Consider the following 24,585-nt stretch of genomic DNA (forward strand, 5'->3'; position numbering starts at 1 on the left):
GCAAATTTGTCAAAGACCCGGGAGATTTCTTCTTTTTCTCTTAAAACATTAAACATTAAAGTTTTTTTTGTTATTTATTATGGTGAGGTACATATAACTAACAATTTCAGGTACTCGGTCCACCCCCAGCGCCCACTCTCACAGAGACCAAAAAATATTAAAGCAAATATGCTTACCTCAGTTATTAGGCGCCTTCCTTGGTCTCTGAGTGAGCCACCACCAAGGGCTACCGTAACCACTTTCAATGTCCTTGATCCAGCCCCACAATGATTGAGTATCAAATATGTTGTGGAAATAAGATTCTGGTCTGCAAAATATTCTAAGTCTCTAAGTCAAAGTCTTAAAAAAATATGACAAAGTCTAAGATGTCCGAAGTCTTTAGGCAAAGCAGTTTATTGTTAAAGCATCAGTAACAACAGAGACAGGTTGTTCGAGTGTCTGAAGAGTATAGGCTTACACATAGTTTAAATGCACTTCTTTGGCTTAATACTCCACCCAAATTTACACATTACACACCTCCCTTAGCTTCTCCACTAATAGGATTTTAAATCTCTCGGGTGTCCACCACCATTGAATCTCAGGGTCTTTCAGGGGTCTTATCCATGTCTAATTAAGGTTTGTCCTTCCTGTTTCAAAAGTGATGACCAAAAAACAATGTTCAACAATTTTCTTTGTTCACTGTCCACTGAGCTGCCAACTTTAAGTTCAGCTGAAGTTCATGGGTACTCATTTTTTTTAAAGTCATTACAACTAAGCGGCGGCGCATGTCTGATGTCTGAGTGTGCGGATGTGAATGATCATGAATTACAGAACAGAACACGGGTGTCCTTATGGTCTTGCTTCCATAAATCTACTCTCATTGTGACATTAATGTTGCTCTTCTAATTTCTCTTCTCATCTCTGACTGCATTTACACAAGGTGACTTTTTTATTTACCCAAGCACACATACCTGATAATAATGTCACAGGTATGGGTAATATTACAATAGATAATAATAATAATAATAATAATACTGAAATTACTCAAAAATTATAATATAAGTGAGAGTAATACATTCATCAGAAATTCATCAAGACACACACACACGCTCACACACACACACACACACACACACACACACACACACACACACACACACACAATTACTCTAGATATGGATAGAAACATGTTAATATAACATGTTAAAAAACAAACAAAAAAGCACACACATCAAACTCAATATACTTGCAAGTCGACAACAGCAAGTATCCAAAGATTTTTTCCAATTATTATTATTTACTTTTAAAAAAAGCTCAAGACAATAAACTTTTCTCTTGTTGCTAATTTGAATTCACAGCTAGAAATTCTTAGCAACAAATTCCCAAGCTGGGTCCTGACAGTGGAGGTTTTTACATGGATGGCTATATGTGTCATCTTTTTGTGATTCCCTGTGATGGTTTCTGTGCACGTTACCTAATTCAGAAAATTGGAATTGAATGGTTTTTATGTATGTAAAAACTACTTAGTTGCCATAAAGGCACATTTCATTGTTTGCATATGTACATTATAGCAAATCCAATAAAAATTATTTGTCCAATTAATAAATATACTTGAAAGTAATGTAATAAGTTGTGAGGAGATGCTAACTAGATACCGATGTAGTACACAGTTCAACAACAATGAAAAATACACATAGTTATGGAGTGCTCATAAGAATATAACAACAAGTATGTATGTTTACTTGTAAGGTAAATATTTGTGATATTATTAATGTAGCCTATTAATTTTATTTACATTTATAGCAATAAAACATTAGGTGTAGTCAGTGTGACAAAGTGTCTGTCATTTGCCAAATTTACTTTATGCTTTATTCTTAAGCTACGATACAACGGTTTTGTGGCATTTTCACATTGCAATATACACATTTTAAAGAATGTAAAGCCTACATGTTCTTGCTGTACACCTTCTTGGAAATGTAGGAATGCATCTTTGCATGCTGAAACATGTTTATGTAAGAGTCTTTGACTTTCATAGCTGCATCCTATAATCAAAAGCTGTGTCCTCTTGACGGAGATTCTAATATAGACCTGCTGCTCCCAGTTTACCGAGACAATCATCTTTATCAATGAGGACATTAAGAATGGCTGTGTTCAAGCAACAAAAACTGGAAGATTTCTATGATATTGGTGAAGTCCTTGGAAGGTGAGTTTATGATGAGTTGGCTGAGTATAACTGCTCCAAGCTGTTGAGGGTTGTTGCCTGGCCAGTTAACTGCAGTATGTTGATTAAAGTATTTTCATGACAAGTTAGTATCTGGGGATCTTGAATTTAGTATCAGAAAGTCTTAACTAAAAGATGACAAGCCAGTCAGATTTTTTTTTCTGATTATTGTTCACTAGATAAATGCATCCAGATTTTTATATTGGAATAAAGTGATCTAATAAACAGAACCGAGTATATTTACACAGCATTATATTGCTCCAGACTATGACTATTTTGTTCTGCAGAAAAAAATAAGATATTTTAACCGTGCCAGTTGAATAGATAAAAAAAAACTAAATGCAAACATGTTCAAAATATTTTCTTTTGTGTTTAAGGTAAATCATCTTTTAAAAATGGGATATTTGAATATTCCTAAATAGAGAATATAAGTATAAAATATTAATTATTTGTTAGTGTACTGTATCGATACTGTATTTTCCAGCCTTCTATAGAGGTTGGGGACTGGGGAGTGAGGGCCAGCAGTTCTCTATGAGGCGCTGTGTAGGATTTAAATCAAACTTCGCTTATCAACACACTCATAAAACACGTCTATATACACCTATAAATTAATCGCATATACACCTATACTATTGTATATTCAAAACAACATATATGAAACTTGCGCAGATACATATGAACTAGACGCACGCATACACCCACATTAACATGCACAAACATATAAACTCGCAGCATGCAAACAAACCTGTACACACTCGCATATACATATAAACTCGATTCCCGCATGAACACCCACATTTACACACACATACATATAAACTTGCAGCGTTCAAACACACCAACACACTCGCATATACATATAAACTCGATCCTTGCAAATACACCCACAACAACACACGCACATACACAAACTTACTGCAAGCAAACTCAATGTGTGTATAAACACCCAAATAACACTCGCGCAAACATACAAAATAAAATTCACAAACATATTTTTCACGAATCAGGTTATTACAAAGCTTATGAAATAGAAAGAATTCGATTAAAAGAGGTAAATCTGGTAAATTATGAATATATGTTATATAAAATAAATTTAATTAATAATCTATTTAAATAGACTATATAAAATATATAAGAAATATTTTTATTATTAATTATTATTATTTATTATTATTTTAATTTTATTTAATTAGGATACTACATACACAAATGTAAATGGACAGATAGAACCTTTAAAGGATGTTCAAGTTGAAAAGCAACCAGAATTATGAATACTTAAACAACTAAACTCCTCTTTTCTATTGCAAATGTTTGTGTAGCCTATACGCTTCTTGTTTTGTTTTTAAAATTATTTTAATTATTAAGCTTTTTATATGTTTTTACTTTGTGGATGTCATAATTGCAAGATTTTGGTATAATTTTGATGGTTAATGATTCAGGATATACAAAAAAACAAAAAAACAAAAAACGCTGATTAAAAGTCTTTGTTCATCATGTTGGTCAAGTTAAACCCCACGAACCAGCTATATATACCCTCTGGACACTCCTTTTGTGTTTAATAACTACTAATATTTTTACGGCGGCGGGCATCCAGTGTTTTGGTGAATTAGCCTGTTTATTGTTGACAGAAAAAAACACTTAAAAAGTACATTTCTGCCCCCTACTGGACATAAGTGTGTATCGTAACCCATGACGAATGATGACACCAATAATAAAACAAACATAAAAAAACTAATATTAAACAAACATATTTTATTCTAAATAATTACTTATGCAACCTTATATTTATTAAACCCATAGCTTTATTAATAATTTAATTGCATAATAAACCTTTCATTTTGCTGGAGCATTACTTAGCTTTATCTTTTTATTTTTTGTGATTACCATAATCTATTTTCATTATTAAACAGATGTAATTCCTCGATTACTTGCATTATTTCTGTTTCCTAAGCTTTGCAATAACATAGATTGATGACAAATTATGATCTTGTTCATTTATGCTCAAAGGACTTTTAAATTGAAATAAAACTACTTCCTTTTAATGTGAAATAACTTCCTTTTGCACTGAGAATTCATGCATATACACATATGAAATAACTTGCATATATGTATATACACTAGCTGTATATATGATTGTGAATTTTATTTTGTATGTTTGCATGAGTGTTATTTGGGTGTTTATGCACACATCGAGTTTACATTAATATGTGAGAGTTTATGGTGAGTGCATATGCACTGATCAAGTTTATATGTATATGCGAGTGTGTACACGTGTGTTTGCATGCTGCAAGTTTATATGTATGTGCGTGTGTTAATGTGGGTGTTTATGCAAGGATTGAGTTTATATGTTTGTGCATGTTAATGTGGGTGTTTATGCAAGGATTGAGTTTATATGTATGTGCGTGTGTATGTGGGTGTATGCATGCGTGAAGTTTATATGTATCTGCGCAAGTTCCATGTATGTTGTTTTGAACATTCCAATAGTATAGGTGTATATGCACGTGTTATATGAGTGTGTTGATAAGCGAAGTTTGATTTAAATCCTACACGGCGCCTCATAGTTCTCACTGAGATCTCTTGAGACATGTTTTGTTTACTTTTACAATGCACACTCCCCTTTAAAATCTGCCACAACAGGCTGCCCCAACACTCTTACAAAACATCTGTTATGATAACAGCATTTCTACATTTCTAGCAGAAGGAAGTTGAAAATCCTTTCAGACAGGAAGTGGTAAACTGTGAATATTTAGAAACATTCAATGTAGTCTTACACCAGGTGACTACTATGTCTTGCCCCTGACTATGGGTAAACCCATTTATGGTTTTCTGTCATTGATTTCTCTTTACCAAAACTTGTATTTGTACATGAAAGACTAAACAAAAACTACTGTCATGTCATCCTCCTGAAATTTGAAAAGATTGTTTTATTATGTCCGGGACAACCCACTAACGAAGTACTTGTGGGCTAGGGCAGGAAAAAAAACACTATGTTGTTTGCAGCATCTTACTCACTCAACAATCTGTCTGGATGGCTTTGTGTCCCACTAAATAGCAAAATTTCTATGATACACATCCTGAACTAAATTATATAGTCTCACTTGTAGAACTGTATTTGACAGGATTTTGCTAAATGTTTACAGAATTATTTTGTATTTACCAAGGAACAACTTTGTTTGTTTAAATGTATAATGCACCTACTGCAGCTTTTAGGCCAATGATGTTACAGTTTTAATTTATATTAAGGTTCAGTAACATAATTTCTTAAGTGTGCGCATTTGTAAATATGTAGCAAATGTATGATACTGTACTGTAATAACAATAATGACAATAATGATGTTTAGTCCTAAAAAGAAGACATGTACAGGAAAACCAGTACATTTGTTGTTGTTTTTTTACGGAATTTCCTTCTTTAAAAAAAATCTGTTAAATTTACAGAAAAATACCGCCAGCTGTGGTTGCCAGTAATCTGCAGTTTTTTTTTTTACATTTTACATTCGTAAAAAAAAAAGAAAAGAGATCATTAAACAACTCCACAAACATCAGGAACTTCACTTATTACTGACCTTTGACTTTATTTCTGTCACAAGAACAAAAGCTCTTAATGACATTTTAGTTGTTCATTTGAAGTCACCATGATGGAGGACCGAGTCTGCTTTAGTTGGGTTCTTCAACTAGTTACACTGATGTTTGTTTTTTTATTTTGATTGCTATAGTTAATTGTGTTAATCAGACAATGTGTATACCAAGAAAAATCAAAGAAAATGTAAAGTCTGATAGGATTAACTATGATATTAACTCACATTCACTTGCTTGTGCACTCATTGGATATCTTATTAGTTATAAATGAGTAACTAATACTGCTTGAAAATAAAACCACTTTACTTACAGCAGCCAGGAACTGTTTAACAGGTTGAATAGATCATTCACAAGAAGACAGATTGATCTTTAGCAGCACTCATAAAAAAACAGACATCAACAATGGTGACAAATAAAAATCGAAAAAAAAAAAAAACACTCTACTGAAATTTTACCCCCAAAGAACAACATAAAATAAAGGAAAAAAAAGAGATTGTAAGAACTTTAAGCTGCATAATATATTCATGCTGCAATGCATGCTAGGATTTTTGTACTATGCTGGCACCCAGCAGCATGAATGAACGAAGCAGCTTTTAAACCTCAACCATGGTTGAAGTTTATATCCTGATTCTTGATGTCTGTGTGTCATAGAGAGAGCTCGACGTTTTGTGGGTAATAGTAATTGTATTTTACTTCATAATCTTGTTAATTGTTTGTAGAATCTCCATGGGACCCTGTAGCACATTCTAAATATCATCAAATAAAGTTATTTTCTAGCCTATTTAATACAACTTTAGAAATTATATATGCCAAAATTAAGTTTACAGTGTAGTTTCTCATTGTCTTTCTTGTTATAACTGATGCGTTTCAGAAACAAAACTTTAACAATCAGAGAAACATTAAGATTAAAGAGTACAGGTTTATGAGCCCAAAACCAGCCTCTGATTACCATGATGGTTAGGTCAATTGAAACATTTTTAATAAAAATTACCCCATAAGTACAACATTTCAAAATGAAAAAGCTGTATAGCTAGACTCATGGAACAAGACTATTATCAATTATTATTAAAGAGAAGAGCATAAATCGAAAATTCCTTTAGTTTTGTAGGAATGTGGTGATGTTGTGAACAGCAAAAAGCAGAACTCTATGTGTATGTTTTCTCAGCTTTTTACGCTGTTCGCGCTGAGATTCTTGCTTCCACAATGCAGTATGTAATCGAAAATACGGGTAAAATTGCTGTAAAATGAAAATACGGAAAGTTACTTCACATTTATATGGTAGTTTTTCCTGTATTTTTATTTTTACAGTGTAGTATTGTCAAAGTATAGAAGATTTTGGAACAGAGCTTTAGGGCCCTATCATACACCCGGCGCAGTGGGGCGCAAGACGTGGCGCAATAGTCTTTTGGTAGTTTCAGCTTGGCGCAATTACGACAATTAAGAGTCGTTTTGAGGCTTTGCGCTACGCTGTTTAAATAGCAAATGCATTAGCGCTCATTTTTGCGCCCATAGGCGTTCTGGTCTAAAAAGGAAGGCGTTCTGAGGCGGACCGCTGGTGCGTTGCTATTTTGAGAAACTATAATAGATTTTTCATTAGACCAAAACTAACCCGGTCTAAACTCCGGCGCAGAGTTGCGCCTCGCTTACGCACTGCTTAAATCGCACAAGAGAGCAATAGGCAAATATCTTTACATATGAAAAAAAATAAATATTAAGGATATATATAGGATATATTAACAATAGATATAGAATATAAATATAAAGGATTACAATATTACAAAACATATTATTTTCTAGCCTACATAAATATGAAAAAACACTGCTTTTATGTCTTCTTCATCTCGGGAGGCTTTTTCAGTTCATTCATAACAATTTGCTTTTGTATAATGTTATTATTATTATTAGCAGTATTATTTAATATATCCATATTTATATTTGTTTTATCAAAAACAAGCTTAGATTTGCCCACCTGTCAGGTTTAAGACCATATGGGGCATGGCAGGTGTATTTGGAAATAACTCAGTATTTTGACCACACTTGGCCATTATTGTTCATTTATTCGATTGCTAGAAATTAGAACTGAATTTAGAAATAGTTTTGAAACGAATATTTGCGCTTAACAAACGAAATTAGTTATTTATAGGCTAATTGATGTCTGTGCGTAAAGGTTTCCCTATCCAAGAGCGAAAGTGAAAGTAGATCATTTATCTCTCATTCTCACGCAGTAGATGCTCTGTTTAACAGTTTTCTGTTAAAAAAACTGTCAACTGTTAACTGTTTGCTTGTAAAATGCTCATTTTTTCCACTTAGACTTACTTTGCGTCCTATAAATAGCGAATGGGTCTTAAAGGGAATGGGAGATGAGACTCTAATTGGTTTATTCTCAAAACATACCTATAACTCCTTAAAAAAATAAACTCAACCCTTTTAGACCATGCGCCTTGGGGCAAGACAGATTTCCCATCCTTAAATTAGCAAAAACGCGTCCTGACACGCCCTGAAAGCGTTTGCGCCCTGCGTTTTGCGCTCTGCGCATGGACCGTCAAAATAGAGCCCTTAGTGTTTACTTTAGTTTACTTTAGTGTTTACTTTAAACCTGCAGTATACTTGGTGCAAAATGTGCAAAAGCTAAAGGTTGTTAGTTTAACAATGTGTGCTAAAAGTAACCATGTGCTCTTTTGGCCATTAAAGGGATCTTTTGGCAAAATTTGTTTTTCTTGTTTTAAATGACACCTTCCTCTGTACAGATATGTGATGGAGGATTTCATAGGTCTAGGGAAAGCTTACACACAGACGTATTGTATATGTTTAATAATCATAGTAGCAGCAAACATGATTTTTTGAAAGTATGAAGAAACCAAATACATTCAAATGCAAAGAGTGGTTCAAACTGACAAACGTACATTAGCAGTCATGTTCTGTGTGGTTTGAAAGAGACTGGCTACTGCATTTTTCTAATTACAGTTTTTTAAAATGGCTATGACACTTTTTTCAATACATTTAACAAGTTTGCTAAACTCTTAACGCGGCAACACCTCTAAAACCCACAATTGACAAAACATTTAATTTCATGCTCAAAATCACACATTGTAAACTAAACCTCTAAACTAATGTTCAAAATACAATAATAAACGTTCGAGGTTACTAAAGTAACCCTTCGTTCCCCGAGGAGGGGAACGGAAGCACTATAAGTGGATTTGATTGTAAAATCCACGCATTGGGAGGTTCGGTTCAGAAGCTACTCGTCTGAAAGAGTATTGAACGGGCCAATTAAGAATGAATTGGCAGCGCAAGCCTGCGCAGGTGAGCGGCATAAGCAATCAACTGAGTATATAAGCTCACCTGGCGCCAGCAGACGCTATCCTTTTTAAGCTGAAGAGACTTTCAACAGCTAAGGGACAGTCATTATGGCGACGGAGTATAGTGCTTCCGTTCCCCTCCTCGGGGAACGAAGGGTTACTTTAGTAACCTCGAACGTTCCCCTTCGGGGGGAACTTCAGCACTATAAGTGGATTTGATTGTAAAATCCACGCATTGGGAGCCCATTGAAAGTGCCATAATGACTGCACCTTACCAACACCCCCGATGAGGAGATAGTCAAGCAAGCGTGACGCACCCACATCATGGGGGGCGCGGTCCTCCAACGTGTCCCTGGCCCTAATTTATCCTACTTCAACAGAAGTTTTACGGATTTATATATATTTTTTGGGAAGTCGTGAGCATCTAGATAATTCTAGGAAAATACGACAGTACGTTGGGAAGCGTGCAATCCCGATAGGGAGGACGCTGCGGAGGCCATCCGTTACCCAAGGGGGGATAGATGGCAGAATTTACATATGGACTAGCCCTAAAAAGGGGGAGTACGCATAGCAAAAGAGTGGTTAGCGGGGAGGGAAGACACGGGTCCTCCCAGGGGGGGGACTTAACCGTGGCGGAATAAGCATATGGGATCGCCTAGTGGGGATCACGCATAGCAGGCACCTTTACCCAAAACGCGGGCTGACCAGCGGGCAGACCTACAACGTAGTGGGCCAGCAGGTGACTCCTCCGCTGAGTCAGTGCTGGGGGCCACGGAGGAATCTGCAGGGCTCACCTGACGGGGAACTTTACTGACAGATAAAAAGGCGCACGTATCTCCGTGTTAGGGAAAATGGCGCAGCAAGCGTGTTTCAACACCCTACCGAATTGTTTCCTCAATCACCAAGGGTTACCTAATACCCTTGAGGAAACCGGCTCCACTCGCAGATTGTAAAACCTTGCAAATGTGTTGGGTGTCACCCAGCCCGCAGCTCTACAGATGTCTGTTAGAGGGGCGCCGCGTGCGCGCGCTCGAGAGGATGCGAAGCTCCGAGTGGAGTGCGCACGCGCTCTCGGGGGACGCGGCTCATCTCGGCTCTGATAGTGAAAGAAAGGCATCCACAATCTAGTGGGAACTTATTTCGGTACGGCACTTCCCTGCTGCCGACCGCTATAACAGACGAAGAGCTGCTCAGATGATCTAAACTCTGAGTGCGGTCCGGATAATACGCAAAACGCGAACTGGACAATAAGAAGGGCTGGGTCTGCCTCCTCCGAGGGCAGCACTTGCAGGCTCACTACCTCGTATTAAAACGGAGTGGTTGGAACCTTGGGCACATATCGCGGGCGGGGTCTCAGGACGTGAGAGAAGCCAGCCCAATTACAGGCACGAGTCACTGACCGAAAAATGCCTCCGGGTCCCCGACCCTCTAATCGATATCAACGCGACCAGCAGAGCTGTCTTCAGGGACAGAAAGATACTGAGTCGAGGATCGAAGGGATCTGACGCGGCTTGTGTAGCGAGGGCGAGATCCTAAGAGGGCATGAGAGGGGGCGGGGTGGATTAATTCGCTTAACGCCCCTGAGGAACCGGATGATGAGGTTATGCGTTCCCACGGTGCTGCCAGCCACCGCGTTATGAGAGCGGAGATGGCAGCCACGTAACCTTGAGTGTGGAGGGCGACAGCCTGCTCTCTAACTTCTCTCGGCGTAAAGAAAGCACAACGCTGATCTGGCAAATTACGGGGGTCTTCTCAGCGAGAGACACACCATTCAGTGAATAGACTCCACGTCAGGGCATAGGCGCGCTCGGGGAGGGGGCTCTAGCCCGAGTGACGGTATTAGCCGCCGCAATCGGAGGTTACCTAAGTCTTCCTCGCGTCTAAAAATCTCTTCAAAGATCGGCGAGGGTGCCAGGTGGTGCCCTGTCCCTGAGAGAGTAGGTGCTCTCTCGAAGGGACTGCCAGGGGAGGGCTATCGCGAGGGAGAGCTCTGACATCCAGGTCCGGTTGAGCCAGAGGGGCGCAACCAGCAACCTGTTCCTCGTCCTCCCTGACCTTGCACAGTAACTGCGCGAGCAGGCTCACTGGGGGAAACGCGTATTTGCGCGTGCCCCGAGGCCAGCTGTAAGCCAGTGCATCCGTGCCGAGAGCACTCGATCAGGGAAAGAACAACTGGCAATGAGCGATCTCGGGGGAAGCAACAGATCGATCTGGGCTTCCCCGAATCGCGCCCATATCAGCTGAACAGACTCGGGGTGGAGTCTCCATTCTCCAGGACGCAAGGCTGCCGTGAGAGCGCATCGGCTGCACGGTTGAGCTTGCCTGAATATGAATGGCGTGCATCGATTTCAGCCGCGGATGACTCCAGAGGAGCAGACGGCGGGCGAGCTGAGACATGCGGCGAGAGCGCATACCCCCTATACGGCTGATATACGCCACCGCCGCCGTACTGTCCGTCCTGACCAGCACGTGTTGCCGCTCCAGCACCGGAAAAAAACGGTGGAGAGCGAGGAACACTGCCAACAGCTCCAGGCGATATGCCAATGCAACTGGGTACCTTTCCACAGGTCCGCAGCCGCATGCCCGCAACGCACAGCCCCCCAGCCCGTGTTGGAAGTGTCTGCTGAAACGACAACAAGACTGGACGCCTGTTCTAGAGACACCCAGGCCTGTAGGAACGAGGGGTCGCTCCAAGGGCTGATGGCGCGGCGACACAGCGCAGTAACAGAGACTCGGTGTGCGCGCGCGTGCCATGCGCGTCTGGGTACTCGATCGTGAAGCCAGTGCTGAAGTGGTCTCATATAGAATAATCCGAGCGGCATGAAGCGGCTGCGGATGCCATATGCCCCAGGAGCCTCTGAAATAGTTTCAGTGGGACCACTATTTTACTGTCGAGCTCTCTCAGACAGTACAGCATCAGCTGAGCGCGCTCTCTGGAGAGGCGCGCTGCCATGGTGACCGAGTCCAGCTCCAGCCCGAGAGAAGAGATCCTCTGCACGGGGGCGAGTTTGCTCTTTTCTCGGTTGACCTGAAACCCCCACAGGTTGAAGTGCCAGAGCACTTTGTCTCTGTGCATAATCAACTGCTCCGAGAGAGGGCAAAAATCAGCCAGTCGTAAAGAAATTGAGTATGCAGATGCCCGCGAGCCGAAGGGGCGCTGAGGCACCCTCCGCGGGCTTGGTGAGGACCCGCGGAGACAGAGAGAGCCCGAAGGGGAGGGCTTTGTATTGCCAAGCTCGACCTTCAAACGCAAACCGCAGAAACTGTCGGTGGCGAGGAAGAGTGGAGACATGGAAATACGCGTCCATCAGGTCTAATGCTGCAGACCAACCCAGTGGACGAACGCACCGGAGGATGCGCTTCTGCGTGAGCATTCTGAACGGCAGCTTGTGCAGGCAGCGGTTCAAAACGCGCAGATCTAGGATTGGCCGTGACCCACCGCTCTTTTTGGGCACGATGAAGCGTGGGCTGTAAAACCCGCTCTCCATCTCGGCTGGAGGGAGCGGCTCGATTGCATCCTTCGCCAGGAGGACAGCAATCTCCTCTCGCAAGACAGGGGCGGACAGGGGGCTGACCCTGGTGAATACACACCCGTGACTTGGGGGGCCGTTTCGCGAACTGAATCGCATAGCCGAGTCTGATTGTGTGTATGAGCCACCGCGAAGAGCCGGCCCGCGCTAACCAGGCAGGCAGAGCTCTCGCTAATGGACTCATCGCTACAATCGCTGACGTACCAGCAGTGGGGCAGCGCGGAGTGGGTGTGCTGATCCGGGAAGCTCGCGGGTCCCACGGAAAAGCTGGAGGTGAGATATTTGCTCTCACTCCAAACCCGAGCTCCGGAGGGGAGGCTCGAGGGGTGGGAGAAAGGAGACCGTCCTCCCAGCGCTCGTGAGCCACTGGCGAAACGCACCGAATCTGCAAGCTAGAAAGCATAGCGTCCCAGACTGGCAGATTTCGGGCTGTCACATCTGGGGAAGTGAAAAGTGCCCTTTCATAATGTTCTCATGGCAGTAAAAAGTGCCGTTGGAAATGGGGCCCCGCCCTCCAGCGGGGAAAGAGCAAGTTCCCTCTTCTCCAGATGGCCTGTCCCAGGGGCGCTTCGCGGTCCGTTGCCGGACTTAGCGGCGTTCTGGGCAGGGGGGCTGCCTGCTTCCGAGGTGCCCGACGCGCTCGCTTCGCCGGAGGCGTGTGCGGGGGCGGAGCAGCTCTCGTAGGCGGGCGCCTTCGGCGAGGAGCAGGTATGAATGGCACGGCGGGCGGAGCGGGCTACGGACCGCCGATAAGACATCACCCACCAACTGCTCTCTCACCGCCTTGAATTCCTGGGTGAATTCACAGACAGTGTCGCCGAACCTGGCTGGGGATATGGGGAAGTCAAGAAAGCGGACTTTGTCGACTTTGCGCATATCAGCCAGGGGTGGCGCTCCTGGACCACTAATGTGGACATCGTCCTCCCCAACGCACACGCAGCGGACTCAGTAGTCCGAAGAGCTAAGTCAGCGGCGGTGCGAAGCTCGTAAGCCTGGGTTGGACCCACCCTCGTGCAGCTCGGCCAGCGCCTGCGCTTGGTAGCGCTGGTAGGTGGCTATCGCATGCAAGGCGGAAGCAGCCTGGCCCGCAGCTATGTAAGCTCTAGCTCCGAGGGAGGTAGATAACTTACAGGCTTTGGATGGGAGACGAGGCGGACCCCGCCAAGAAGAGGCGCCGCGCGGATTTACCGCCATCGGGCACTCAACCTGAGGAATCGCCACATACCCCCTGGCTGTTTCACCGTCAAGAGTGGTTAGGGTGGAGGAACACGCAGCACGAGCAGAAAAAAAGTGCTTTACAAGACCGCGTGAGCCTACTGTGCACCTCCGGGAAGAAGGGAACGCCCCTCTAGTCGGTCCGGCCGCGGAGCTGGGGGATAAACCATCTCCAACCCACGGCCGAAGCAGCCCGGGAAAGCACGGCTAACATGTCCGTTTCAGGATCCGTAGTGACAGCGCTCACCAGCCCGAAGGGGGCGAGCGGGTCTGGATCATCATCGGACAATGAAAGCCCACCCTCCGATGCCGCGGTGGACATCTGGTCTCCGGTGTCATCGGGCGTAAGGGCTACCATCTGTTAGACGGATCGCTTCCCCCGCCCGAAGCTTGGATAGAGCGCTTAGAGGAGCGGGAGGTCCGCGGGCCCGTGGGCGACGGATTATCTCTCGCTGAAACCCTCAGATCTGCCCGAGTGCCCGCTGCAGAGCAGGGGACAACTGGGGTGGTTCACCCTTTTGCAAAGGCTAACCGCGATCTTGCGCAACAGTCATGGCATCGCAATGACGACATGAACTGCCCGCGAGCAGCGCATTAACATGCTGGACCCCCAGACATGCAACGCAGTGCCCGCGCCCATCATCCGAGGACAGGAAACCACCGCATCCAGAAACGCACAGTCGGAGCGCCATCCTGATAAGGACGTGCTGCACGACTGTGTTGCTCTTTCTGTGAAGTTTGCAACTTTATACGCACCGCTCTGGAGGACCGGACCCAAAGAACGCCAGGCAAGGGAGAAACCCAGCTCGACCGTCTGCCACTGCGTGTACACACTCTGGACCGGGAGAATGCTCTCGTTCGCTCAGAATCGCTGGTCACAGCAGGAGGAACCCTCATCGACTCGATCAGAAAGTCTGTGAAGCGAAAAGGATAGCGTCTGCTGGCGCCAGGTGAGCTTATATACTCAGTTGATTGCTTATGCCTCTCACCTGCGCAGGCTTGCGCTGCCAATTCATTCTTAATTGGCCCGTTCAATACTCTTTCAGACGAGTAGCTTCTGAACCGAACCTCCCAATGCGTAGATTTTACAATCAAATCCACTTATAGTGCTGAAGTTCCCCCCGAAGGGGAACGAACACACTACACCATATCTAACAAAACACTGTAAACATGTTTCAAAATGAAATTATTGTTCAAAACACTAACACATGTTCTCTTCCAACAGAAACATTTAGTCAATCAGAACACACTGACAATAAAAACACTATCATCAGCTGACATTACAGAAACTGCATTAGTTTATGTGTCAGCTCTGCCCTTATATTTAAAGTCTCACTACAGTTTTGTTTTTTAGGTTTAGTAAATGCAGGCATTTTCTTTCTTTTACTGCAAACATTCTATACAAAAAAAGAAACAAATTACTTTATAAATTTTACAGTTTATGTAAAAAAATACAGACACAGAATTGCTGCAGTACAGACTTTATTTGCAAAAGGATTTCACTGCAAGATATACAAGAAAAAAAGCACCGCAATTACAAAAAAATAAAAAAACAAAGTAATCTTCTATTCTGCCCAGTCTTCTGCCACATGTTCTCATCCACATTACACTTGATATCTTCAATGGTCCGGGACGGTAACTATTGCCCTTTGGCTTATTATATTTCTCCCACAGCGACATCCCCAGCCTTGTCAACAGATAATTTCATGTGGTACTTGATTGAACTCCAACTTCATGACTCTCTAAAAGTAATTAGACACAGTATATGCAAATACTGTACTGTATATCTACTGTATGTACTAATGAACTCCAGGTTATAGAGTAGTTTATTGCAAAACACACTGTGTATATACAGTAATGACTGTATTGCATAACCTTACCTGGATTTATTGGTAATGGAGTTCTTTGATGCGCTCACTGTTCCTTTCAAAAAACTTAAGAGTCCTCTTTTAGAACATATGATCATGTGCTTTCTAGATGGGAATCATATATCATATGTCATATATATATGTAAATACAACCGCAATAAGCTGTTTCTCATTGGCAATGAAATAAAATACAGAGAATATATTTGTGTTTCAATTCACAATTAGTACAGCGGTTCACTTTGACTTTATCCTATATAATTTCTGTTTAGAACATCGTGTTATCTGTTCTGACATACTGTGTTAAAGCATTTGTAAATTTAACTGTAAAATTACATTGTTTTGGTTGTGGTTGTGTTTGTGTGTAAAAGAAGTTCAAGCATATTAAATTTGTGTTAACCTGATGCATTTTGTGTCAAAGCAACAAGAAATGTGTTAATTGTATAGCCCACGAAGACGGATGTTTTGCTAACCGTGTTAAGAGTTTAGGAAACTTGTTAAATGTATTGAAAAAAGTGTCATAGCCATTGTAAAAAACTGTAAAGGTTAACGTAAACCCAGTGTGTTTTAGCATATACCATTGTGGAGGATAGTAGCATCTGTGTCCAATATGAACTAAGGATAGCTGATGTTGTGCTGCATCTTCTTTTATTTAAAGGTAACTGTATAGTTACTAATGCAGTGAAAATGCAGTGTTTGCTAATTGTACACACATGAATACATAAGTGCATTGAATGACTTTACGTTTTTGTGAGCTAAACTAGGTTTTTGTAAAATGAGCAAAGTATCAGATGATAGAATACGGTTATTTTCTGTTAATTTAAACAGTCCTATAAAACTTCCGTATTTTTACAGAAAATGCACTGTCTGTATTTTTCCGTAAATTTAATAGATTTTCTTAACAGTATAAATTAATTAAAGTTAAATTATAAATGTTGCGTTGATTGAACTAAACAACATTACCTTTATGTAACTAACTTAAGTTTAGTCAAATTAATATTCTTTCTATAAGGTAACTTAACTCGGTTACGTGGAACCTGTTGACATAAAAAAGTTAATTAATGCCAACATCATTTTTTTGAGTGCATGATCAGGAAAATGAGGGTATAGAAGAAGACGTTTTGGTAACGTTAAATGAGTAGCTATAGCATTAACCAAGTTGAGTAGGCTAACGGCAGCGCAGCGCAGAATAGATTCATCGTATAAGAGACAGACAGAAAAAGGAGAGAAAGAGAGGGGGAGAGAGAGAGAGAGAGATTTTACAATCTTTTAATAAAAAAACAATTATTATTATTTACATCACTTTACAAGAAGGAGAGCGATAATCATAATTTACATCAACTTCCTTATGAATACAATTTTTTCATCATCATCAACTGAACATAAAGCATTACAACACAACTGAATTTTAAAAACCTCAATTGTTCGCATCAATCTATGGAAATCAAAATCAATAAGAATTCTTGCTTTAACCATATTTTTAAAAACAAGAACAACATCTTGTCCTGACTTCTCTTCTATCTTATTTCTTCGAATTATGTAGATTGCATATTTAGCTTGTCCTACAATGAAATTAATAACATGACATTTTAACTTTTGTTTTGAACTATACAAAAACCCAAGAATGAAATCTTGCTCAGTAAAATAAATATTAAAATAATCAATAAAGACACCTTTTAACAATTAAAAAAGAGGATCAAGTCGATTACAGTCCATAAAACAATGAAATATAGTCTCTCGTTCTAAACAGAAAGGACACTTATCACTTACATTGGGGTTTAAAATAGATACAAAGGCATTCACTGCAACGGCTCCATGTAAGATTCGTCATTGTAAGTCACCAATCTTTTTTTATTAATGGTTTGTAAATTGCTCTCCAAGCAGGTTTAATTTCATTATTAATCTTTAACTTCTTTCTCCATACTGTATCAGTTTTTACACTTAATTGTTTTGATGAATGACTTTAACAATGCATTTATACAGATTTTTTCCTTCTACTGTGCAAAAATCAATATACATATTAGTTCCCAAATTAAACACAGGGTTATTATAACAAGACTCATCAACAGCAGGTAAAAGTTCAATTTCTGGAAAAAGAACTTTACTGTCAGGGATTAAAGTCCCAGCCCCATATTCTTTTAAAAGTGTATTTTCTTCATCTGTTAAAACCATATTCAATTTATCCAGATACTTCTTTACAAATAGTAACGATTTCACCCCTAAAAGGTCAGTAACTTGTTTGCATCTTTGCAAATCATATCCTGATTTATTTATTATCTTTTAACTTAAAAATCCTTTTAGACCATAATAAATGTGTTAATCCAAGAAAATCATCTTCAGAAGCATCGAACCGAGCTCCAAAAATAAGTGGCTCTTCCAACAACCAATAAATAGAAGTTGCTGGTTCCATCCATCTATGTTTAAACATAGCCCAGACTTTAAACAAACTTTGATAAAAAGCAGGAATACCAGTAAAATTCAAACATTTATAGTCCATTAAAAACAATGTTAAGTCCATTTCCATGTTACCTACTTTCCTCAAAATGCTTAGTGTCAGAGGTCTCCACGCGACCGAATTAAGTCCCGTTAAAATTTTCTGTACAAACTGAAGACGGAAGGTGGCTTTTCTGCTTGCAAGATTTACTAGTCCTTGACCTCCTTTCTCCAAAAAAAGGCAAAAAAAGAATGCTTTGAGGAATCCAATGATAATTGTTAATGATAATGATTAAAAGTTCACCAGTTCTCTTTAAATGTTTCTGAGGACTTCATTTGGAAAATCCACACAAGCAATTTTATGCCATAATGAAGATGCCAAAAGATTATTAATAACAAGCACACGCCCTCTATAGGACATTTAAGGAAATAACCATTTCCACTTTTCTAACCTACCTTTTACTTTTTCGTATAACCCTTCCCATTTTTTCCTGACAAAACTCTCATTTCCTATATAGAAACCAAGATACTTTAGCCCTCCTCTTTTCCAAATCAGTCCTCCAGGTAGATCAGGAGGACATGTACTCCAATTCCCCTCTAATATTGCTTCACTTTTCCCCCAATTTACTTTAGCAGAAGAAATATATTTAAACTCATTAACAATTCTTTTCAACTCATTGACATCCTCTTTTCCATTTACAAAAACTATTACATCATCTGCATAAGCGGAAAGGTGTACAGAATTGTTACAAGAAGGGATAAATAAACCTTTTAACTTATCTTGCAACTTTTGAAGTAATTGTTCAATAGCCAGTGAATACAACATGCCAGACATTGCACAGCCTTGCCTGACTGCTCTCTGAACTCTAATCGGAGCACTCAAACCACCATTAACATTAAGAACACTTTCAATGTTACAGTACATAGTCTTAATTTTGGATATAAACAAAGAACTTATCCCAAAAGCTTCTAAAGTATTCCATAAAAACAAATGTTCAACTTTATCAAAAGCTTTCTCTTGGTCAAGAGAAATTCAGCCACAATTAATTCCTAAAAGCTTTAAAGAGTCTAAAATGTCTCTGATTAAGGTAACATCATCTAAGATGGACCTGTAAGGGATGCAATAAGAAACAGAATTAATTAACTGTCATAAAACTTTACTTAGTCTTAAAGCTAATACTTAAAATAAATAAAATTGGATAAAATTTTGTACTCTGAACATAAAAGTGAAACTGGGCGCCAATTGCTGATGTACTGATGTACCTTTCTTAGGCAACAGTGTTACTGCTCTTCTACAGCTTAGAGGTAACTGTCCTCTTTTTAGACTGTCATTAATGACTGCTAGTAATTCCTCTCCTATTGTGGGCCATAGTGTTTTATAAAACTCAACAGTTAACCCATCAATTCCTGGAGATTTGCCATTTTCTATTGTTATCATAGCAGTATAAAGCTCTTGTAATGACAAAGTCTGTTGCAGTTCTTTGTTTGAATCCTCATCCACCTTTGGTAGCCCTTCTAGGAAATTCTCAGCATCTGCACCCCCTTGCACAAGTTCAGATTTATAAAGGTCAGAATAAAAATCCACAGCACATCTTCTAATGTCAGCAGGTTCAATGAATTCTTGTCCTGTGGCTGATCGTAAAGAGTGAATAATTTTACTCTGACCTTTTTTCAACTCCAAATTAAAAAAAAAAAAAAATAGAAGTTGCATTCATTAGGTTGATAGACTGAACGCGAGAACGAACCAAAGCTCCTTGTGACTTAATTCCTAACAGGTCAACCAACATTTCTTTTTTCTTCTTTAGTTCATTAATATGATTTGTATATTTTTTCTTAGTTATTATTTCTTGTAAAGCAATAATTTCTTTTTCTAAAACTTTCATTAATTGAGCTATATCTCGAGTAACATTCAAAGTGTACTTTTGACAAAAATCTTTTATAAGAACCTTACCACAATCCCATCATTGCTGTAAAGAATCACAGCACTGTTTTTGTTGTTTAAAGGTTTCGCAAAAATACTTAAAACCATCCACAAAATTTGTATCATTTAACAATGAATTATTAAAAACCCAATATGCACTTTTACACTTAACATTCTTAATAAAAATACCACACAGCACTAGACTATTATCAGAAAGTCCGACTGGAATAATTTTATAAAATTTAAAATTATTCCTCTGAAACTGATTACTGTAAATTCTATCTAGTCGAGCCATTGAGATGTAGTGTTCAATCTTATGAGCCCAAGTATATTGGCTGATATTTGGATTCATACTTCTCCATATATCACACAAATCAGGAGCTTCAATAAGTTGTATTAGTGTTTTCTGAGAAGCAGTATGTGGTTCTATATGGTTTCTATCTAGCTTATCATTGACAGTACAATTAAAATCCCCAACTATAAATAATAACTCTTCTGAGTTTAAACTTTTTAATATAATATCAACTTTTTTAAAAATGGAACTCTTTCGTGTCCTTTGTTAGGTGTATACAAATTCATTAGCACCATGTTAACATTTTCAAACTTAACTCTAATTTTTAAAAACCGTCCACAAATTATTTCTTCCACTTCACATGATACAGGTAGAAAAGTTTTTTAAAACAGCACAGCCACCCCTCTACTAGTAGATGATTTATGACTTAAAATTTGTCCATCCCATTCTTTTTTCCAATCGGTCTCATTTTAAGAATCACTATGTGTTTCCTGCAGGAACACAATGTCAATTTGCTTTTGTCTAATAAATTCATATAGTATCATTCTTTTATGACTATCTCTGGCATCATTTAGATTTAAAGTTCCAATTTTTTAATTTGTCATATTGACTTTAAATATTAAAGTAAAAAAAAAAAAAAAAATGCCAGAAAAGCCCTGTTTTTTTTTTGCTGACTTTTGTCATCCTCTTCAGCCATTTTTTTCTTCAGTTTGTTTACAAACTTTCTAAGATGGAAAACCTCTAGATCTTCAAAGGCTCTTTCTTTCGTTTAATGTTTCACATCATAGATGAATTGTTTTCGATCAGCTTCCACTCCTTTCATTCCTTTTGTTTCTTGCAAAAACTTGATAATGTCCTCAGCTCTATACAACTGACACATGTTTTCATTTTGAGAATTAGAAGTCAAATTAGAAACCTGAGACCAATTTAAATCAGTGGAATCTCTATCACTGTCAGAACTTGCATTATCCCCATTACCATCATAATTTTTTCTGACTTGCTTAAAAGCTTTGCCACAACTTTCTTTCTTTTTATTGGGACTTTAAAGACAGAATCTTCTTTCTCAAAGTCAACAGTATTGTCAACAACATCCATGACATCAGCATCTGTTACAATTATGTTTTCAGAGTTATCCGACAGATTATTAGACAACAGAGGAGTGTCATTTTTACGAGTCTTAGTTGCAACTTTTTTCATTGAAGCTGTCACTTCACATGGCTCTTGTTCCGCTATTCCGGGAGCCACGCTCGCGCTTTCCGCATCACACGCGATGTCCACCGGGAGTTGAACGGAATCTGCGGGATCTGGGTTTGTACTCGTACCGGCGGCATAATCTTTTTTATCAGGGCATTCGCGTACAAAATGCCCGATTTTTTTGCATTAAAAAGACACCTGATAGCAGTATCAGATGTTGCAAACACTGTGTAATCGAACCCGTCAATTTTAAACCTGAGGACTGAATTGATCTCATCTATGCCACTTTTGAGCACCATGAACACTTGTCTCCTGAATGAGATTAAGTGTTTAACTAATGGTGACTTGCACCCTAGGGGGATTTTTTTAATCTGTAAAACCAGTTTTCCATAAAGTGATATTTCCTGCACAAGTATCTCATCTTTGATAAAAGGTGGTACGTTTAAAAGTATAACTTTTTTAGACGGACTACACAAGGGTAGAACAGGCACAAGTGATCCATTCAGTACTACGCCACTTTGTACAGCCATGTTGCTTTTTCAATTGACCTCAGAAACAAAACAACTGCACTGTTTATTCACGATGCTGAAATCATATTTTCATGTCCAACGATTTCACCCACTGCTAAACAACACTGTTCCACGCTGATTTTAGATTCTACCTTTATGCCATGACGACGGGTTAAACTTTCAAAACTCATGGTGTTTTTATTCGTCATGCCTCCCAGCACAATACTGGTTGCTGGCGAGAATACCACCAAACGCGCCAAGCAATTCAACGCACACACAAAAATAAATAAACATACAAAAAAAAAAGAATAGAATAGAAAATAGACAGAAAGAGTTTTTAACACACAAGCCGTAAACACACTCACCCTCACCACGCACCTCCCAGCATGCACTCTGACAGACAGAGAGAAAAAGAGAGAAAGAGAGAGAGAGAGACTTTGACACACACTTTATTAAAAAATCGAAAACCAAAACTTACATTTCACCTCACACAAAGTCACACTGAAACATGTTCAGGAGACAAAAAAGGTGGAAAAACAAAAATCCAAATATATATACATAAATAAATAAAAAAAAATAATTAATAAGCTATACACAAAATAATTAATTACACAAAAAATTAATAATTTATTACCAATTAAATATTATTTTCCCATCCTCACAAGGTGTCACCAAAGCCACCATTTGAGCTCAAACTCAATCAAATTATTTGTCATTTGAATCGATGTTCCGTTCTTAATCTGGATTCCACCAAGTCTAAGAAAAGTTGAAGAAGAGTTACGTTTCGCCCCTCAGCAGCTAGTCTACATGATTTCCAGATGGCTAATTAAGCTTTTAATTTAATTTTAGCAACTGTGAAATTTGCTACCGTACACTTTTGTCTGTGCACTCTTGAGTATTTACACCAAAAAACAAAGAGTGTTTTGGTAAAAACAAAACCTAAGTTCAGTAGTACGACTTTTAACAAAGTAAATAATGGATCCAATCTGAAGCACTCAGTGAAAGCATGAACAACAGATTCCAGCAAACAACAGAAAATGCATGATGAGGAAACATTTGGGTTGAATTTAGAAATATGAGAATTAGTGGGCAATGCACAATGTAATAATCTCCACTGCAAATCCCCAGATTGTTTAGGCAGAGGACCTTTGTAAAAAAGCCTCCAAGAGGGAAGTTCAGCAGGGACGGTTAAAAATCTTCTTCCCTTTGTATCAGCTCTGTCTTTGATCTGCTCAAAATAAGCTATTTTAACACAAATCTGATAAAGATATCTCTTTCCTGCCACCTGAAAGTCAATTTCTTGTAAGTTGTATAAATTTCAGAAGTTTTTCTTTCCGATCATCTTCAACACAGCCCTTGGGAGACACAAATAACTTAGGAAAAGGTACTTTAGAAGGACCTCCAGACAAGAAACAATTGACAAACAGGAGAAGTGTAGAGGGAAAAGCTGATTTCACCCCACCAATGAGCTGCTTTACCGTCCTAACAGATCTGAAGCCGGCCTGATTGCAAATGTCAACCTCTGACTTCCAAGTTTTAGTTAAAGTATTTGTCAAGTCAGAAACTTCACTGATCAATTCTTCTCCATAAAAGTTTTAACAATTGTGTTGTATGTGCAAACATTTACTTCTAAAAGTGAGTTATTAAAAAGTGGTTCTTCAAGACCAAAATTATTGTTTTCATGTCTAATCAGAAAAATACCGGCAGTGTTTGCCAGGAATTTTCTGTAAAAATACGGAAGTTTTATAGGACTGTTTAAATTTACAGAAAATAACCATATTATGTCAACTGATACAATGCTTAGTTCACAAAAACCTAGTTTAGCTCACAAAAACGTAAAGTCACTTAATGCACTAATGTGTTCATGTATGCTGTATTTGTAATTACACAGTTACTTTTAAACAAAAGAAGATGCAGCACAACATCAGCTATCCTTAGTTTATATCGGACTTGCACACAGATGCTACTATCCTCCACAATGGTGCACTCAAAAAAATGACATGTTGGCTTTAATTAACTTTTTTATGTCAACAGGTTCCACGTAACCCAGTTAAGTTACCATAAAGAAAGATTATTCATTTGACTGAACTTAAGTTAGTTACATAAAGGTAATGTTTAGTTCAATCAACACAACATTTATAATTTAGATTTCATTTATTTACACTTAAAAAATCTGGTCATTTTACGGAAAAATACCGGCAGCTGATGCCAGTAATCTACTGTACATTTGTAAATCCATATACATATACATCAAATACATTCCACAGTCTGTATTTTTCATCAAACACATTTAACCCCTTAAATCCCTGAGCAAAATCCTCACTAGTGTCCTCACTACAGAGGGTTGAACACTCAGACAGTGATGAAGTTAAGTGTCTAATTAAAGGATGAATTCATGAACTGTTAACAGCAGAATCACTGAAGGAAAGAAAAACACAAATTACAGCCAAAACCAAGACTGAAATCAACAGAAAACAAAACTCTAAATAAAATAATAATAATCAAAAATAATTAAACAATAAAAATGTTATTTTTAAAGATCTTAGCAAAG

At 39.2% G+C, this 24,585-nt stretch overlaps 1 protein-coding gene across 3 annotated transcripts in view; it reads left to right on the forward strand.

Annotated features, from left to right (window-relative positions):
- The first annotated feature begins 1,993 nt into the window (after window positions 1-1,993).
- The window catches only part of dapk2b (death-associated protein kinase 2b), a 176,057-nt gene continuing 153,465 nt past the window's right edge, over window positions 1,994-24,585 (forward strand). For all 3 annotated transcript variants that reach the window (XM_679634.10, XM_073943217.1, XM_073943216.1), the window contains exon 1: window positions 1,994-2,182. In XM_679634.10, the coding sequence (XP_684726.7) occupies window positions 2,106-2,182 (77 nt within the window). In that variant the 5' untranslated portion in view covers window positions 1,994-2,105. The remainder of the gene's footprint in view (window positions 2,183-24,585) is intronic.

Source organism: Danio rerio, chromosome 25 (assembly GCF_049306965.1).
Source record: "Danio rerio strain Tuebingen ecotype United States chromosome 25, GRCz12tu, whole genome shotgun sequence".
NCBI lineage: Eukaryota > Metazoa > Chordata > Actinopteri > Cypriniformes > Danionidae > Danio > Danio rerio.